The sequence below is a fragment of the Strigops habroptila genome, chromosome 4 (genome assembly GCF_004027225.2).
Source record: "Strigops habroptila isolate Jane chromosome 4, bStrHab1.2.pri, whole genome shotgun sequence".
NCBI classification, from domain to species: domain Eukaryota; kingdom Metazoa; phylum Chordata; class Aves; order Psittaciformes; family Psittacidae; genus Strigops; species Strigops habroptila.
In genome coordinates, this window is record NC_046358.1 from 54,878,685 (window position 1) to 54,893,101 (window position 14,417).

Sequence of the window (14,417 nt, forward strand, 5' to 3'; positions counted from 1 at the left end):
TTACGAAACCTTTGAGAGTTACTTGCCTAATGCTGCTTGCTTTTTGCTACCACACACTTTTTGCCACCTATTCTAGGAGCAGTCTGACTTTTGCTTGACTGGTGAGCTTTACTTCATCCTTCCTCTTTAGCACAAATAGTAACTTCAGGTGCCCTGAGGCTAATATTAACTACTTCTTTCCCCTAATAGTAAGTTAAACTCCCAACAATTGCTAGATGTTAAGCAATGGATTTTTTTTAAATTACTATTATTTGAGGAAGATTGAGATTAATTGATAATATTTTTATTCTTATACATAAACAGCTACTTCATATGCTATATTGCATCAGTCATGAAACACAGGCCAAAGAAATTAAATTAGGGTATTTGCATGTTACAGTAATGTGCCCATTCCTACTTGCTCAACAGTAACAGCTCTGCTATTTGGAAGTACCATTTGTCCCTGTGACAAGAGTGGCTCCATGATCTTCCTGGGACCTGTCCTTCCCCTTCTCCAAGGAGATAGAAATGCTGCCTTCATTCAGTCTGTCTCTTACTCTGGCACAATAGAGCTTGCTTTTTTTCTCCTTTTGTAATCTGCTGTGCCTGTGTAGCACAAAACATGCAGTCCCTGGGAGCGTTACCACTGGCCCCAGTGGAGACAATCTTTACCAAAGAAACTCTGTACAGTTACACGAGTATAGTACATAGCAACACAGTTGTTTTACACAGATGGACAGTGAGTGGTATCCCAAAAGGAGAGTTGGTGGAATGTTGTTTCCTTTAGTGAATCAGCAGAAGAGGAGGCATAATGACCTTGCCTTCTAGTTCCTGTATATTAATCTCTGCAGAGCAATGTCTGACATTGCTCAGATGTCAGATGCTGTTTATAACTAGGCTGGAAACATAACATTGAACAAAATAGTATCATTAATTTCTCTTGAGACTGTATATGCATGTTTTAGGTTAGCTGTTTTTTCACTGCTGCACGTAGTTCAAACATTGTATCACCAGTATTGTAAGGTTGCTTGAAAAGTCGTTTTGTCCATGAATTTGTCCAGCTGCTCCCTCAATCCATGACCAAAAGACCACAATGTGTTCAGGTGCAAAGGTTTTCAGAGCACATGTGAAAGTATCTGAAAAAAAGTATGACATGTCTCAGGCAGTACTGCTGTCTTTGCTTGAGCCTGCTGCTTTTAATGACACCCAGTTCCAGCATTGGAGGACAAAGAAGCATCGTTACCTATCCAGAACCTCCGTGCCAGTTGTGATTTGATGAGTGTTCATCACCTTTGCTTGTTTTCTGTTATTTGGACTGAAGACTAATTCTACTCTTTCCTGTTATTCTTTATATGAAGCTGTTCCATAATCTGAATAATTCTTTCCACGTTTCCTAGGGTCTGTAAGTACTGCCACATCGTTTTAAGGTGGGAAACAAGAATCACAGACAGTATTCAAGTGTGAATGGGTATCAGAATAGGCTGGGTGCTTTTTAACACCAACACACTGAAATGTAATCAGAAATACATTACAAACCCAGTGACTTTAGCCCTGCCTACACAGGGCTCATACAAGTGCCTGAAGGGCAAGCAGGACCATTCAGAAGGAAGTGAATGACTTCCTTCCCTGGTAAGCATTTCCCCTTTTGAGAGATTATTCCTGCCTCTGACATCCTTTTGTGCTGCTGCCTTGGGAATACGCTAACAGTTGTGCTGCCTGAAGCACTGGAGGGCAGTTGGAACTCCATTCCATGCCACTCTTCCTGCCATCACATGGCCTGAATCCACTTGCTTTAGAATAAATTTTTAATAGCTGGACATCTGCTTAGTGTGGTTTTGAATATATTTTTCTATCCATGTAATAATAAAGGATTAATAAAGGATGTTATTTAATAAATCTATACAATAGTTCATTTAGCTTCCAAAAGTTCTTAATCTATACAGCTTAATCTATATAGCTTCATCTATACAGTTCTTAATCTATAAAGCTGTATATGAAGTTTCATGCATGGATATATGGATGAAATTTCACAAATCCTGCCTTTTCATCACTAAAATTGTGGTTCCTAACATTACTTGCTGTATTTATACAGAACAATGTAGAGTCTTGGCATAGTTTAGCATTTTATTAAAACTAACATACTATTGCCAGAAGAGAGGAAATATCCGTCTATTGTTCTGTTACTGTAGGTGGAGTAAAGGGATCTTTAGTGAGTCCCTGATTGCTGTAGGAAGTTATTACAGGATGGTGTTATAGCAGAGACTAAGGGACTATCTGCTGAAACTGCAGTGAAATTTGAAAGCTGTTCAGCTCACTTAATAAAATGTTTATATATCCTGTTACAGTGCACACCCAACAATGTTGAAGAAAGGAAGTTATTTCAGATCAAATTATTTTTTATTAATCAGAAAGCTTATAAATAGCAAAACAAGTTAGATAAATCAATCTGGTTAGATTTTTTTATTTTTCCTAGAAAACACTGTAGCCCTCTCCAGGGAAAAAGAGAAAATTGTACAGTGGTAAGAGAAATGTGTCATTGGTCTGGCGGTAATCAAAAGGTGACTGGGTACTAGTTTGACTTTAAAGACTGTGACCTCAGCAGCTGGATACTTGTTTAAAAAAAATAAAACATTAAAAATAAAAAATAAAACAGTATTAATTGTTTTTCTTTTGTCTTACTGCTTGAGTCATGCAATCCTATAGAGGAGTTCTCTCAGCAATTTTTAACTCACTTTTCAGTTTTAAATATACAAAAGTACTTTATATTGTCCAAAATAAGAGCTCCAGTAAGCAATTAATTTTTGTTAAGCACTTGTAGTTTTTTATCTTTGAAAGCAAAAAGACCCATTTAGAAATTTAATCCCACCTTAGCTGTAATTGAGACATAGTAATATTTTTCTAATGTAATTTATAATAGTGCTTCTCATTTAGCTTCATATAATTTCAGAGACTTCCATTACTCTTTTTTTCCAAAACAGAAATATAAAAGGATTTCCAGTCTGCTACATCTGATTAGCAGTGGCTGTTGTTTTACTCCTACCCAACTGCCTTCATTTGGTTTTGGTTTGGCTTTTTTACCCTTAACTGCTTAAGCTCATAAGTGTTATGATCCTGGACACTGCAAGAAAATCTAACTGCAGTATTGGGGAGCACTCCGCTTCATAAACTGCATGCTTGTGAGAAAAGGGCAACGGCCTTCTAGTGGTTTTAGAATGGGGAGGGTTGGGCTCTGGAGCCTCCTGAAGCATGAGGTGCCATTCCTCTGCTGTCTGCATAGGACTGGTGCGGTGTACACTCTACAGAGATGCCTTCTCCTCGATAGCAATGGATTTTGCCTCAGAGTGGGAAAAAAGTGAGGAGGAACGCAATATAAGTCTAATATTGATGGTTCTTACAGTACAAACCCAACATTGATGGTTCTGCAGTACCTTTCCAAGTGTCTGTGCACATCTGTGCACAAACTCACAATGAAGTGATCAAACTCTCACAGCTGTTCTGGAGGGACCTTTTCTCCAGTTGGCAGTAGCGGGGTTCTTTAATCAATGTCTAAAGAGTACCTGTGATTGAATTTCTCCATACGTACTCCGGCTGCAGCTAAGGTTTTCATGTAGCCTGACGCTATTTGTAACAATGGGTGGAACGGCTGTGTTTTTACCCCATGCTCTCTTCATATCCCGTGAATGTAAAGAGCAGAGTTTTCCCAAAGAACAAAGAAAACCGGATAACAGCACATGATCCTATCTTATGTCAGTGCGTTTATCTTCAGTGTGTTTAAAAACACTACAGCTTTTCCAAAATCAACAGCTCGAGTTTTATTGAGAGAAACAGATGAATTTCAACCTCCACAATGCAAGTTTTCCTCAGGTAATGAAACTTTAGTATCGCACGCAGGAACCTGAGGAGACATGCTGCGTTGTTTCGAGCGGCAGAAGCGCTGAGCACGAACAACGCCCGGGCAGAGCAGGCCCAAGGCCGCCGCTCAGCACCTTTAGCACAGAGCAGCTGCTGCATTTTGTCAACCGGACCGTGTCCAGCCCCGCCGCCGCAGCGCCTCGGTGCGCCGGGATCCCCTTCGCAGGCGCAGCGCCGCGCCGCGGCCTCCCGCCGCCCGCCCGCCGGCACCGCGCATGCTGCAGGGGCGGGGCGAGCCGCCCTGCGCTCCATCGATGTCTCGAGGTGCGACTAGCGCTGCTTGACTGCTTCCAGCCCGGAGCGATCGCTGCCGGAGCGGTCCCCTCTCGCTGCTCCGGAGCCCGCGCCGCTGTCGGGGGAAGGAGGATGGTGAGGGGCGGCCGGGCCGGGCCGGTTCGGGCCGGGGCACCCCGCGCTCCCTGCCCGGGCTGCGGAGCGAGCGGCGGGGGAAAGGGGAGGGCGAGGAGGAGGGAGCGGGGCCGTGAGTAAGCAGTTCCCGGGCCGTGAGGGGCCGGGCTCGCCGCTGGCCGGGGACAGGCCTGTGACTGAGCGTCGCTGCCGGGGCTGCCCGGGAAGGGGGGCGGCCGCGCTCCCCTCGGCAGGGCCGGGGCAGGGAGGGAAGGAAGGGGAGTGCAGTGGTGGCGGCGGTGGGGCCCGGCCCATTTGGCCCGCCGCGGCGCGGCCCGGCCCGGCCCGGCCCGGCGTGACGGTGCAGAGCGGAGCATCGGTCCTGCAGGCGGCCCCCGGAACCGGCCGAGCAGCATCGTTCACCCCCGCGCTTAGCGGCAGGCAGCGGCCATGGCTATCCCGGCGCGGCACCGGGGTCTCGCCTCGCCTGGTGCCCCTCATGGTCCCGCCGTGCCCCTGGGGCTGCTCCGGGACTCGCGCTGCCAGCGCAGTGCGTGCGCGTGCTCTGACGGGAGAAGGGATTTGGCCGGAGAACGGTCCCTGCCTCAGGCCTGGGGACAGCCGTGTCGTGTGAGGGGCCCTGTAAAGAAATGGCCAGAACTTCACCGGGATGGACGGGGCTTGGAGCAACCTGGTCTAGTGGAAGGTGTCCCTGACCGTGGCAGGGGGCTGGAACTGGATGAGCTTTAAGGTCCCTTCCAACCCAAACCATTCTGTGATGATTTGCTGGGGAGTGCTCTTTCTGCCAGCTTATAAGTTACACTAATGAATCTTATTTTGCTTGTTCTAGTTTCGCAACCAGTATGACAATGATGTCACAGTTTGGAGCCCACAGGTAAAATTTTTATAAGCTTGGTAACAGACTTTTTCCTTGCTTTTTGGTTTTCTTCCACTCTAGCAGAAGTGGTATCACAGTAGTGTAGTTTGAATTCAGGTGCCTAGAGCTTGCTGCAGTCTGCTCCCTCTGGCTTTGTTGGCTGTTGGTTTCTACGAGGCCATTAACATGTCTCTGAGCTTCTGGTGTATGAACCTGAGTGATGCTTAGGTGGGCCCTGTTACCTCAAATTACTTAAGGCCCTTGCTTTCTAAATGTACTGTGAGGTACAAAATAGATGCTATCATTGTTGTGGCTTGCAACTGGATGATCTTTAAAGGTCCCTTCCAACTCAAACCATTCTGTGATTCTATGATCAATTTACAGACCTATAACGAAAAGTTAAGTAAGATATAAAAAAGCATGAAACTGGGTTTTAATCTCCCCAATGTTAGGCTACTGCTAGGTCATTCTCTCTTTTTATTCACTAGCTAATATTGGAAAGGAACTATTTGGTTTATAGTTGGGAAGAACTTGATTTTTTTTTTTTTTTAAGAGCTTTACTGTATTCAAATTGTTCAGAATAAAATAAAATTATCTCTGGTTTTATGCACAATTACACGATTTTTATTGGCTTGTAAGCCCCTGTTTGAATGACTCTACCCATGTGGCAGTCTGAAGTGTGGAATCTGAGATACTGATTTTTGTAGTATGAATTCACAGATCTTCATTTTCTAAATTGAAATGATCAAAAAACGTCCTGCTGAGTAAATTCCATGTATAAAGCTTGTAATTATAAGGTTGAGAGCTAGAATGTTTAAATGGTTAAATGCCTTTTTGTAGTGCAGTTAACACTGTGCTTCAGATACGAAGTCTGTGCAGCTGTGTGTCCCTAGTTTCCCATGTTGTGGAATGTCAGGGGGGCTTCACGCCATCTCTGTCCTTAAGATCGTATTGAGATTTGCTCCTAAATTGGAAATGTTATTATCTCCAAATCAGTTTCTCGTTGTGTATTGTTATTAAAACATATATGGTGTGTTCTGAAACTTACACAGGTTGTGTTGACTTCCAAATAAATATTCTAGAGGTTTAAAAGCAAGTGTCAGTTCAGGTGTTTAATATTGCCTCCGCTCTTGGTATGGACATTTCAAGATAAGATACTAATGGAAAACCAGAGTCTTGAAAATTGACTTTTATCTAGCTATAGCAAAACTAAAGCTTTATTTTAAAAGTAAGTAGTAAATTGTATTAAAGTTAATATAACTTTAGTTTATGAGTTTATATTAATACTGAAAATCATGGTCATGAAGACAGCATTGAATGTTGGAATGTTCCTCAGTCAATATCATGGTGGCTGTAGATAGCTTTGAACTGGTTTATCCTTAATGATTGTGTTTCTCTGCAGATTCTGTATCGGGAACTTCTATTTTTTTATAAATCTATCTTTAAAACTTTAAAAATTACTTTTAAAACTATAACATTCTCTTAACACCTTAAGTAGATATTATGAAGTCATCAACACTTCTTTTTTTTTCATAAATTACCTTGAAAATATGAGTAGTGTTGATACCTTTTATAAAAAAGACACTTAGAATTGCTGCTGTGCTGCAATTACTGCTCCATACTCTCCTGTAGGTGAAGCAGTGATATGATACTGCAATAATTCTTAATACAGGAGGAAAGAATAATCACATTTTATTGGGAAATGTTTTAAAATATTGTTATAAAGAAAAGAAAATAAGAGATTAAAGGCTAGAAGGGATTTCACACTTTTACGGCCTTGCAAGTCATTCATGAAAGCTGATAAATACATGTTGGAGAGTGTTCCATACTGCTGGACAGTATTCACAGTGATGCCGTACTGCTCTTGGACAGGAAATAGCCTATGTTACTGAAATTCCATTTGTAACTTATGGATGAAATGGGACAATAGGGTACTTTAAACATATAGTGGACTTTGCATTTCTCTAGAGAAATTAAGTGAAAAGCCTTGTACCAAAAAACCTCCCAAACAAGCTAATAGAAGGTGATTTCCTGTAGATAATCCCCAATACATTTCACTATAGCAACTCCATCACAACTGGTTGGTTGCAACTGTGTGCTGTGGTCAGTAATTCCGGTACTTGCACATCAGTAGTGAAACGCTGACTATTTGACGTAGGCTGGCCAACTAGAGTGCAGAAAATGAGCTGTGTTGCCCTCAATTGTTGCATTAAAAGGACATTGTCTTATTTTCCTGCAAAGCTCCTGGCTGCCTTTGCAGAACTTGTGGGGACTTAATTGTCTTTGAGACCTCTACTCCTCTTTCAGGCTTTACTGCAGTTGACTAATAACTTGTTCAGAAGTTATTAGGGAATGGATAGTGAGACACAACAATTGCATAAGACTCATTTCTTCAGGAAACTCGATTAAAAGTTAAGCATCCAACTTCGGCTGGAAGGTCTGTCTTTGAATCACACTGGGTCAAGTACTGATTCCTCTGAAGATAGTGACAAGTCTTATAATGGCAAGATTTTTCACCCTTTGTTTTTAGTTTTCCTGTTTCTTTGTATGCAGTAGTGAGTGGCTCGGAGATGGCCACATTTTTGGCAGTTAATGGTGAGGTGTTTGTAGAAGTTAACTGAGGAAGTCTATTGTAGGTTTAAACTGTTATGCAGTAAATTGGGGTGGAGGAATCAAAGGTTTGAAAACCAAAAGCCGTTGAAAATTGTTTCAGATTATTAACTTTAGAATGATTACTCTTGATTTTATTCTGTAGGGCCGAATTCATCAAATAGAATATGCTATGGAAGCTGTGAAACAAGGCTCAGCTACTGTGGGGCTGAAGTCGAAGACTCATGCTGTTCTGGTTGCTCTCAAGGTAACTTCAAAACTATGTTCTCAGGACAGTGATGTTAGTAGAAAAGTTTTGGTTTGGCAAATTAGTTTTGCGCAGTCTGAACTCTTATGTGAATGTAATCAATCCCAGCTTCCTTTTGCTTCTGTATCAGTATCGGACTATAAATATTTTCAGTGCCTACGTAAGGCAGATTTTCATAATATTTTGAAGGAAATGAGTGAAAGATTTTTCTTCCCTTTAAAAGATGTGTTCCTCTTCTTTTAATCTTTTTTTTTTTTATTAGTTATTAAGTAGTAAAACTATTTCTTTTCCCAAGGTTTGAGTGTCTGTTTTTTCTTTTGCTCTGACAGTTTCCTGCTGAAGTGGAAATAGGTTTCTGTTGCAAGTTTATAAATTTGTTTGTTTCATTGTTTCATGATCATACTTGATTCTTGCTATAAATGTTAGCAGATTTCTCCACAGTGCTTGGCAAACTGTTCAGCCTGCCACACAGCTTTCTCCTTTTATGCATAGAGAGCACAGTCTGAGCTCGCAGCTCATCAGAAAAAAATCCTGTACGTTGACAACCATATTGGTATCTCAATTGCTGGACTTACTGCTGATGCAAGACTCTTGTGGTGAGTATCTTAGTTGTTGACATACACGGTTCTGCAATAATGAGTGAAAGTTCATTTGTAGACTATTGCAAATGAAATTTTCTGGTCAGCTAAGGATTAGTATTAAGTTGCTGCTCTGTTGTACCATGCCAAAGACCTCAGCATGAAATTCCAGCAGATTTTTAACTAGTTGGCAGAAATCTCATTTGTTTGGGCCAAAATTTTGCTCTTTGGTTTTGTTACTAGTACGACAGTCGTCTGGTTTCCTCAGTGTGATGGGGTTTCCAAGCAGTCTGAGAAAGTGCATCACTTAGTTCCCACTAGCAGCTGCTTCTGTGTACATACATTTAAGAAAGTTATTAAAAACATGCACTGCTGTATGTCTCAGCTTTAGAGGGGCTTGCTTTTTACCTGCTGGCCACATAGTTTCATCAAATGAGGTAAACGTACACAGAATGAGGAGTGTTCCTCAGTTTGATAGGAAAGGGCATAGAAGAAATTTCTAAAATAAATTTAAATTGCTGTAGCATTACAAAGAAATGTTAGCATTTAACTGTGGCTTTTTTCCAGACTGTCGTCTGTTGCCTGCATGAACTTCTACCTTCTTTGCATTTGTATGGCTGAAATACAATAATACTCTTTCAAACCTGTGGTGAACTTTAAATAACAATGATAGGTCATGATGAAATGAAATTATGGAATGCCTTTCACCCTTTTTCTCAACGAGCAGAGTTGAAACAAAAATGCTTATATTAACAGACAAGTATTGAGACAAAACCTCATTGTGTCTTTAATCCCTGCGTTGATTTGATTTTCTTTTTTCCCTTCCTTTTTTTTTTTTTTTTCTTTTTTCCTCTTAGCAATTTCATGCGTCAGGAGTGTCTGGATTCTAGATTTGTGTTTGATAGACCTCTTCCAGTTTCTCGCCTAGTGTCACTAATTGGAAGCAGTATCCTTTTTTTACACTTGTATGACTTTTATATATTTTTACTTGTTCATACATGTTCATAAAATTATTTTCTGATATCCCATCTTAAAAGTCACTTTAAATTAAAAGAGTTAAATCAAAGTTAATTTTTCTTTATTCAGAGAGCTTGCGTATTCTTTCAGAGAATATCCCATAACATGCACTGAACTGATAGAGAAGCAATAAAGTGCTATGCAACATTTAACATGGCACTGGTTTTTTTGTTACACAGTGCCATGCCTTTGGAGGTGGGGGAGGAGAGGTGACTGCACAATCCAAAATAGCATCATTTACTGGATTGTAGTTGCTCACTGGGGCACATATATATATTTTTTTTTTCCCTGTGGCAACTTCTTTCTCTCCATGGAACACAGCCGAGGCCTGGTATTCTGATATCAGGTGCCTAGAAAATGCTCAAAGGGATAGAAATTAAATGAGGCTGTGCAGCATTAGGTGAGCTATTTGTACTACTTGGTTTAATGCCTCACTGAGTTATTTCAGAAAAGCTAATTGCTAAATTTGTTCTGACAAAAAAGAAATTGGTATTCCAATAGGTCGCGAGATCTGTTTCTTTTGAACATAGTCTTCACTCCCGCAGAGAGGTTTGCAAAGATGGTATAATGATTTTGGTGTATCTTTGCTTGGCTTAGGAAAATGGGTAATTAACATGTTATTTTGAGATTGTTTCCTTAGCTTTCTTAAGAAACCCAGATACCAACACAGCGGTACGGCAGGAGACCGTATGGAGTAGGACTGCTCATTGCAGGTTATGATGTAAGTAAGCTGCAGTAGTTACTATTGACCTAGCAGAAAATGTGCTTAAGGCAATTTTATATGACAAATACATGTTAAGAGGGGAGGATGGAAGAGGCAGATTTACCAAAATTCTCGGAATAAGGAAATAATTTTCTGTGTCTTGCCCTAAAATATCTTTTAAAAATGCTTCTTAATAGCTAATGCTGCCTACACTTACGAGGTGTACATTTGCAAAAATGAACAGCTATTTACTGCAAAAATTAGATTTATGTTTTAAGGGATCAAAATGTTGATCCCACAATGACAGTAATTATTTTACTATTGATTATGAAGCTTTGCGAACTATTATTTTAAATACTTTCAATAAAAAAATGTATGTGGAAATCATCACTGGCCTCTATCTTACTTGTTTAGCAACAGCAGTTTGCTCAATACAGCACACACAGAATCTCTGACCTCAAGAATTTTGATATGAGGAAGGTTGAAGGAAATTGTCATCTTGCCTAAAATCTTGCATGGGATGTTTAAGCCTACAGCAAGTTTTTACTTCTGTGCAGATAAGATGGAATGTGTGTGAAATATCTGCTGCAAGCCATGAAGTAGAAAGCATACCTAGGCATAGTACTGTCTAAGGAACAGAGAAGGAAACACTTCTAGTGCCAGCTAGCCTGCCCACATAAAAACTGAATTTTAATGAACAAAGTGAAAGAAAGATTATTTTTTTTTTTTTTAGATTGCTTTTTTTCAGTAGTTTTGAAGGAACTGTATAAGAACGGTGATATGATAAGCAATATAGAATATATTTATGTGCATGCGTATAAACTGTGATGTACCATGAAGCAAAACTGTTTTATAAAATATCATGTGTTCCAGCACCAGACTTGGTATGAATTTATACATTTGGTTTACATTTTGTGGGTTGTTTTCTTTCTCTCTTTGTAGGATATGGGTCCTCATATCTTCCAGACTTGTCCCTCTGCAAACTATTTTGACTGCAAAGCAATGTCTATTGGTGCTCGTTCACAATCAGCACGAACTTATTTGGAGAGGCACATGACTGAATTTACTGACTGTGAGTAGTGAAACCCTGTCTATCTAATGGTATTCATCAGTTATGCAGTTTGTTTTCTACTATTGCTCCATTCTTTTGCATTTTGGGAGCCAAGTTTTGGCATAAGTGTAGATCTGGCATAAGTATAAATGAAGACAAAATCGTAGAGGAAATGTTACAGATTTTCATGTCTTAACTTCTGGGTGCTTGTAACATCTAATGAAGAGAAAGGTTGTGCTCAGGAAAGCAGAATTAAAAAAAACCTAATAGGCCTCTGCCCTGTTTAACTCAGGGAAAGTACAATTCTGTCCATATCAGAGCAGGGATAGTCTGTCAGGGCAGTTATTTAGGTGGTGCATTTAAAATGGTGAATTTATTTTTGCGTGAAATAGTGATGAGGAGGCTATTGAACAGCTGCTTGGGTTTAAAAAAAAAAGTTACTGCTTGCACTGGTGGCAAGGCAGATGCCAAAACCAGATGCATTCAACCTCAAGTGTAGGGAAGGGCTTGTTTCTCAAGATACACCTATAAAACCAACTCTCTGTTCAGTACCAGGAAGGAGAGGAGCTCTGGAAGTCAACTTAGCCAAGCTGATTTTCTTGTTATCAACTAGGTATGGGAAGAAGGGGAAAAGAGATAATAGCCTATAGTTTGTACATGTCTTTCTGGTTTTGTTTGAAGGTAATCTAAACGAGCTAGTTAAACATGGACTGCGTGCCCTGAGAGAGACTCTTCCTGCTGAACAGGATCTGACCACCAAGGTAAATACTAGGTTTTCTTATGAAGAAATTTTACTGCCACTGTTACTAGAAATTACTGTGACAAAATTCATGTGAAGTATGGCTGGCACTGAAATTTGGAAGCTGAATAGTGGTAGGCAATTTCATGTCCCCACTATCTACAGTTTCCTTACTAATCTTAGATTTAAGTTTCTTAACAAAAGTGATACTATCTCTATATCAGACCTTGCTTCACTGGTTGCTTCATTATTTTAAACTTTGATCAGTGTTTAAGATGCATCACATGCAACTAAAATCACAACTTGGCATTGTAAGCACAGTCAGTAATTCACCTGGGATGTGGGGGAAGGTAATGCACAAACAGTTGATTGAGTATCCAGCATCAAAAGTTGCAGAAACTTCTGACAATGAATTAACTATTGAACAAGAAAATTCTAAGGATATCCACTAGTCAGTGGTCTGCTTGTGGCTGATCTGCCCTTTTCCATGTTTATTTTTTCTTATTCTTAGCCCTCCTTTTTTTTTTTTTTTAGAACTCTTAAAATAATGAAAATCCAAAATAAGACTAAAATCGTGGAGTTTGAAAAATTGTGTATCTTATTAAAAAGAAAAAAAATTAAAGAAATTAGAAACCTTAAAAAGTGGTTTTAGTTGCAAGGTTTTGGAACATGATAACTTTTATAGGGTATAAATCTGCTCCCCTTTCCTAGTAAAATCTGCCAAAAAGGGAGTCTCTGGATTTTTTTTTTTTCCCCTTAAGTTGACACAGACAGCACAATGAGTCTCTGTCATGGGAGGAAACTTTTCATCTGTTTCACAACTGTAAAGCCAGAGTTTATTTGCAGAAAACTGCTTCTCACTTCTTTCAAAACTTTGCTTGACAGAATGTTTCCATTGGAATTGTTGGCAAAGACATGGAGTTCACCATCTATGACGATGATGACGTAGCACCATTCCTAGAAGGTCTTGAGGAGAGGCCACAGAGAAAGGTGTGTGGTTTAGATACAAATAAATAGGCTTTGTTGAAAGACAGCATTTTGTGATATATGACCTAAAACATTTGTGTTTACAACATTTAACTCTAGTACTCTAGAAGTTTTAGGAATGGGATTGTTAAAATTTGAAGTTACTATCTGAAAACCGTATAACCTCGGTTACTATGTGAAAATCATATAACCTTAGTTGGAAACTAAGATGCTTATTAAATCAGTTTATGCTGAACTTGCACCAGGCTGTTCCAATGTCATCTTTCCTCATCTTTGATCAAGTGCAAGTTTTCACTATTTTTCAATAGAAGTGGCTATGTATGTTTTATGCCTGTAGCAAGATGCTCTGTCCTGCCCCATGCTTAATTTGGATACTGCTACTTTGTAAGCGATTTGCTGGCATGAGCTGTATTTGCTGCTCATGGGGCTCAAACCAGGGTAAAGCTGATTTATTTGTCAAGTGTTGTCTTCTGCCTTCCTAAAATACTTGTTTTTCCTCTCTTCCAGCCTGCTCCACCTGCTGATGAACTTGCAGAAAAGGCAGAGGAGCCGATGGAGCACTAGTTGGTGGAGGAGTTCCTCGTATTGATGTATGTCTAATTATACAGGAAAGTTTATCCATTTGCTGGTAACTTTATCCTCACCTATTTCTGCCCATACATTCTGAGGATTACTCTTCAAAAAAGAAAGAAACAAACCCACCTATCCTTAAAAGGTAGACAGGAGGTCACGGTTGGGTGTTTCACAAGAAAGTTGTAATCATTTTCTAAATAGTACATGAAACTGTTTTTTAATGAAAAGCATACTATCTTTAACTTGTAAGGACAAGTGGAAATAAATCACTTTCTTGGAATCTGCTGTGGGTTTGGTTTCTTTTTTAATCTGAACAAACATATTCAAATTATTCTGTCATATCAAGGTGCCATTATGTATTTTATCGTTTGTCAGAGTAAGCATTTACTTACTGTATATAAATATGGTGCTTTGTTGAACTGAGAGGACTTTAAAATGCCTACAAAACTACAAAATAGTCATGGAACAACTAGAATGCAGCGTGTTTCCCCATGTTGTCTTGTCATTTTCTCAAACTCAACTTGAAAAGACAATTCTGGTGATGAGTGTTTACTAGAAACGTTGCAGGCTGAAGGAGCGGGAAGCTTCCAACCAGCTCGTGTTTGGGTTTTTTGAGTTCTGTGCTTGAGTAAACCCCAGCGCATTTGCAGCTGATTTGTATCACTTGGTTTCTTTAGAGCCATCAGGCAGACGTGGGTAGGAGGGGGCTTCTAGGTCACTGACGGCCTAAACTGGAGTATGGAGGGAAGCACACAAAATGCCCATCACAGGTTCCCTGACCCTTGGAGCCCCCACG

General features: G+C 40.1%; 1 protein-coding gene across 1 annotated transcript; it reads left to right on the forward strand.

The window, feature by feature from the left end:
* The first annotated feature begins 4,100 nt into the window (after window positions 1-4,100).
* On the forward strand, window positions 4,101-13,905 carry PSMA1 (proteasome 20S subunit alpha 1). The gene is made up of 10 exons (XM_030483356.1): window positions 4,101-4,260; window positions 5,090-5,134; window positions 7,872-7,973; window positions 8,466-8,569; window positions 9,409-9,497; window positions 10,219-10,289; window positions 11,214-11,343; window positions 12,004-12,083; window positions 12,947-13,051; window positions 13,556-13,905. Exons 1-10 carry the CDS (start codon window positions 4,258-4,260, stop codon window positions 13,610-13,612), a joined length of 786 nt encoding a protein of 261 aa, XP_030339216.1. The 5' UTR covers window positions 4,101-4,257; the 3' UTR covers window positions 13,613-13,905.
* Window positions 13,906-14,417: the final 512 nt, after the last annotated feature.

Excerpts from the sequence above, each read along its gene's own strand:
- PSMA1 (XM_030483356.1), top strand. Across the intron at positions 5,135-7,871 it reads TCACAGTTTGGAGCCCACAG|GGCCGAATTCATCAAATAGA; the intron begins GTAAAATTTTTA and ends TTTATTCTGTAG. Across the intron at positions 11,344-12,003 it reads CATGACTGAATTTACTGACT|GTAATCTAAACGAGCTAGTT; the intron begins GTGAGTAGTGAA and ends TTTTGTTTGAAG.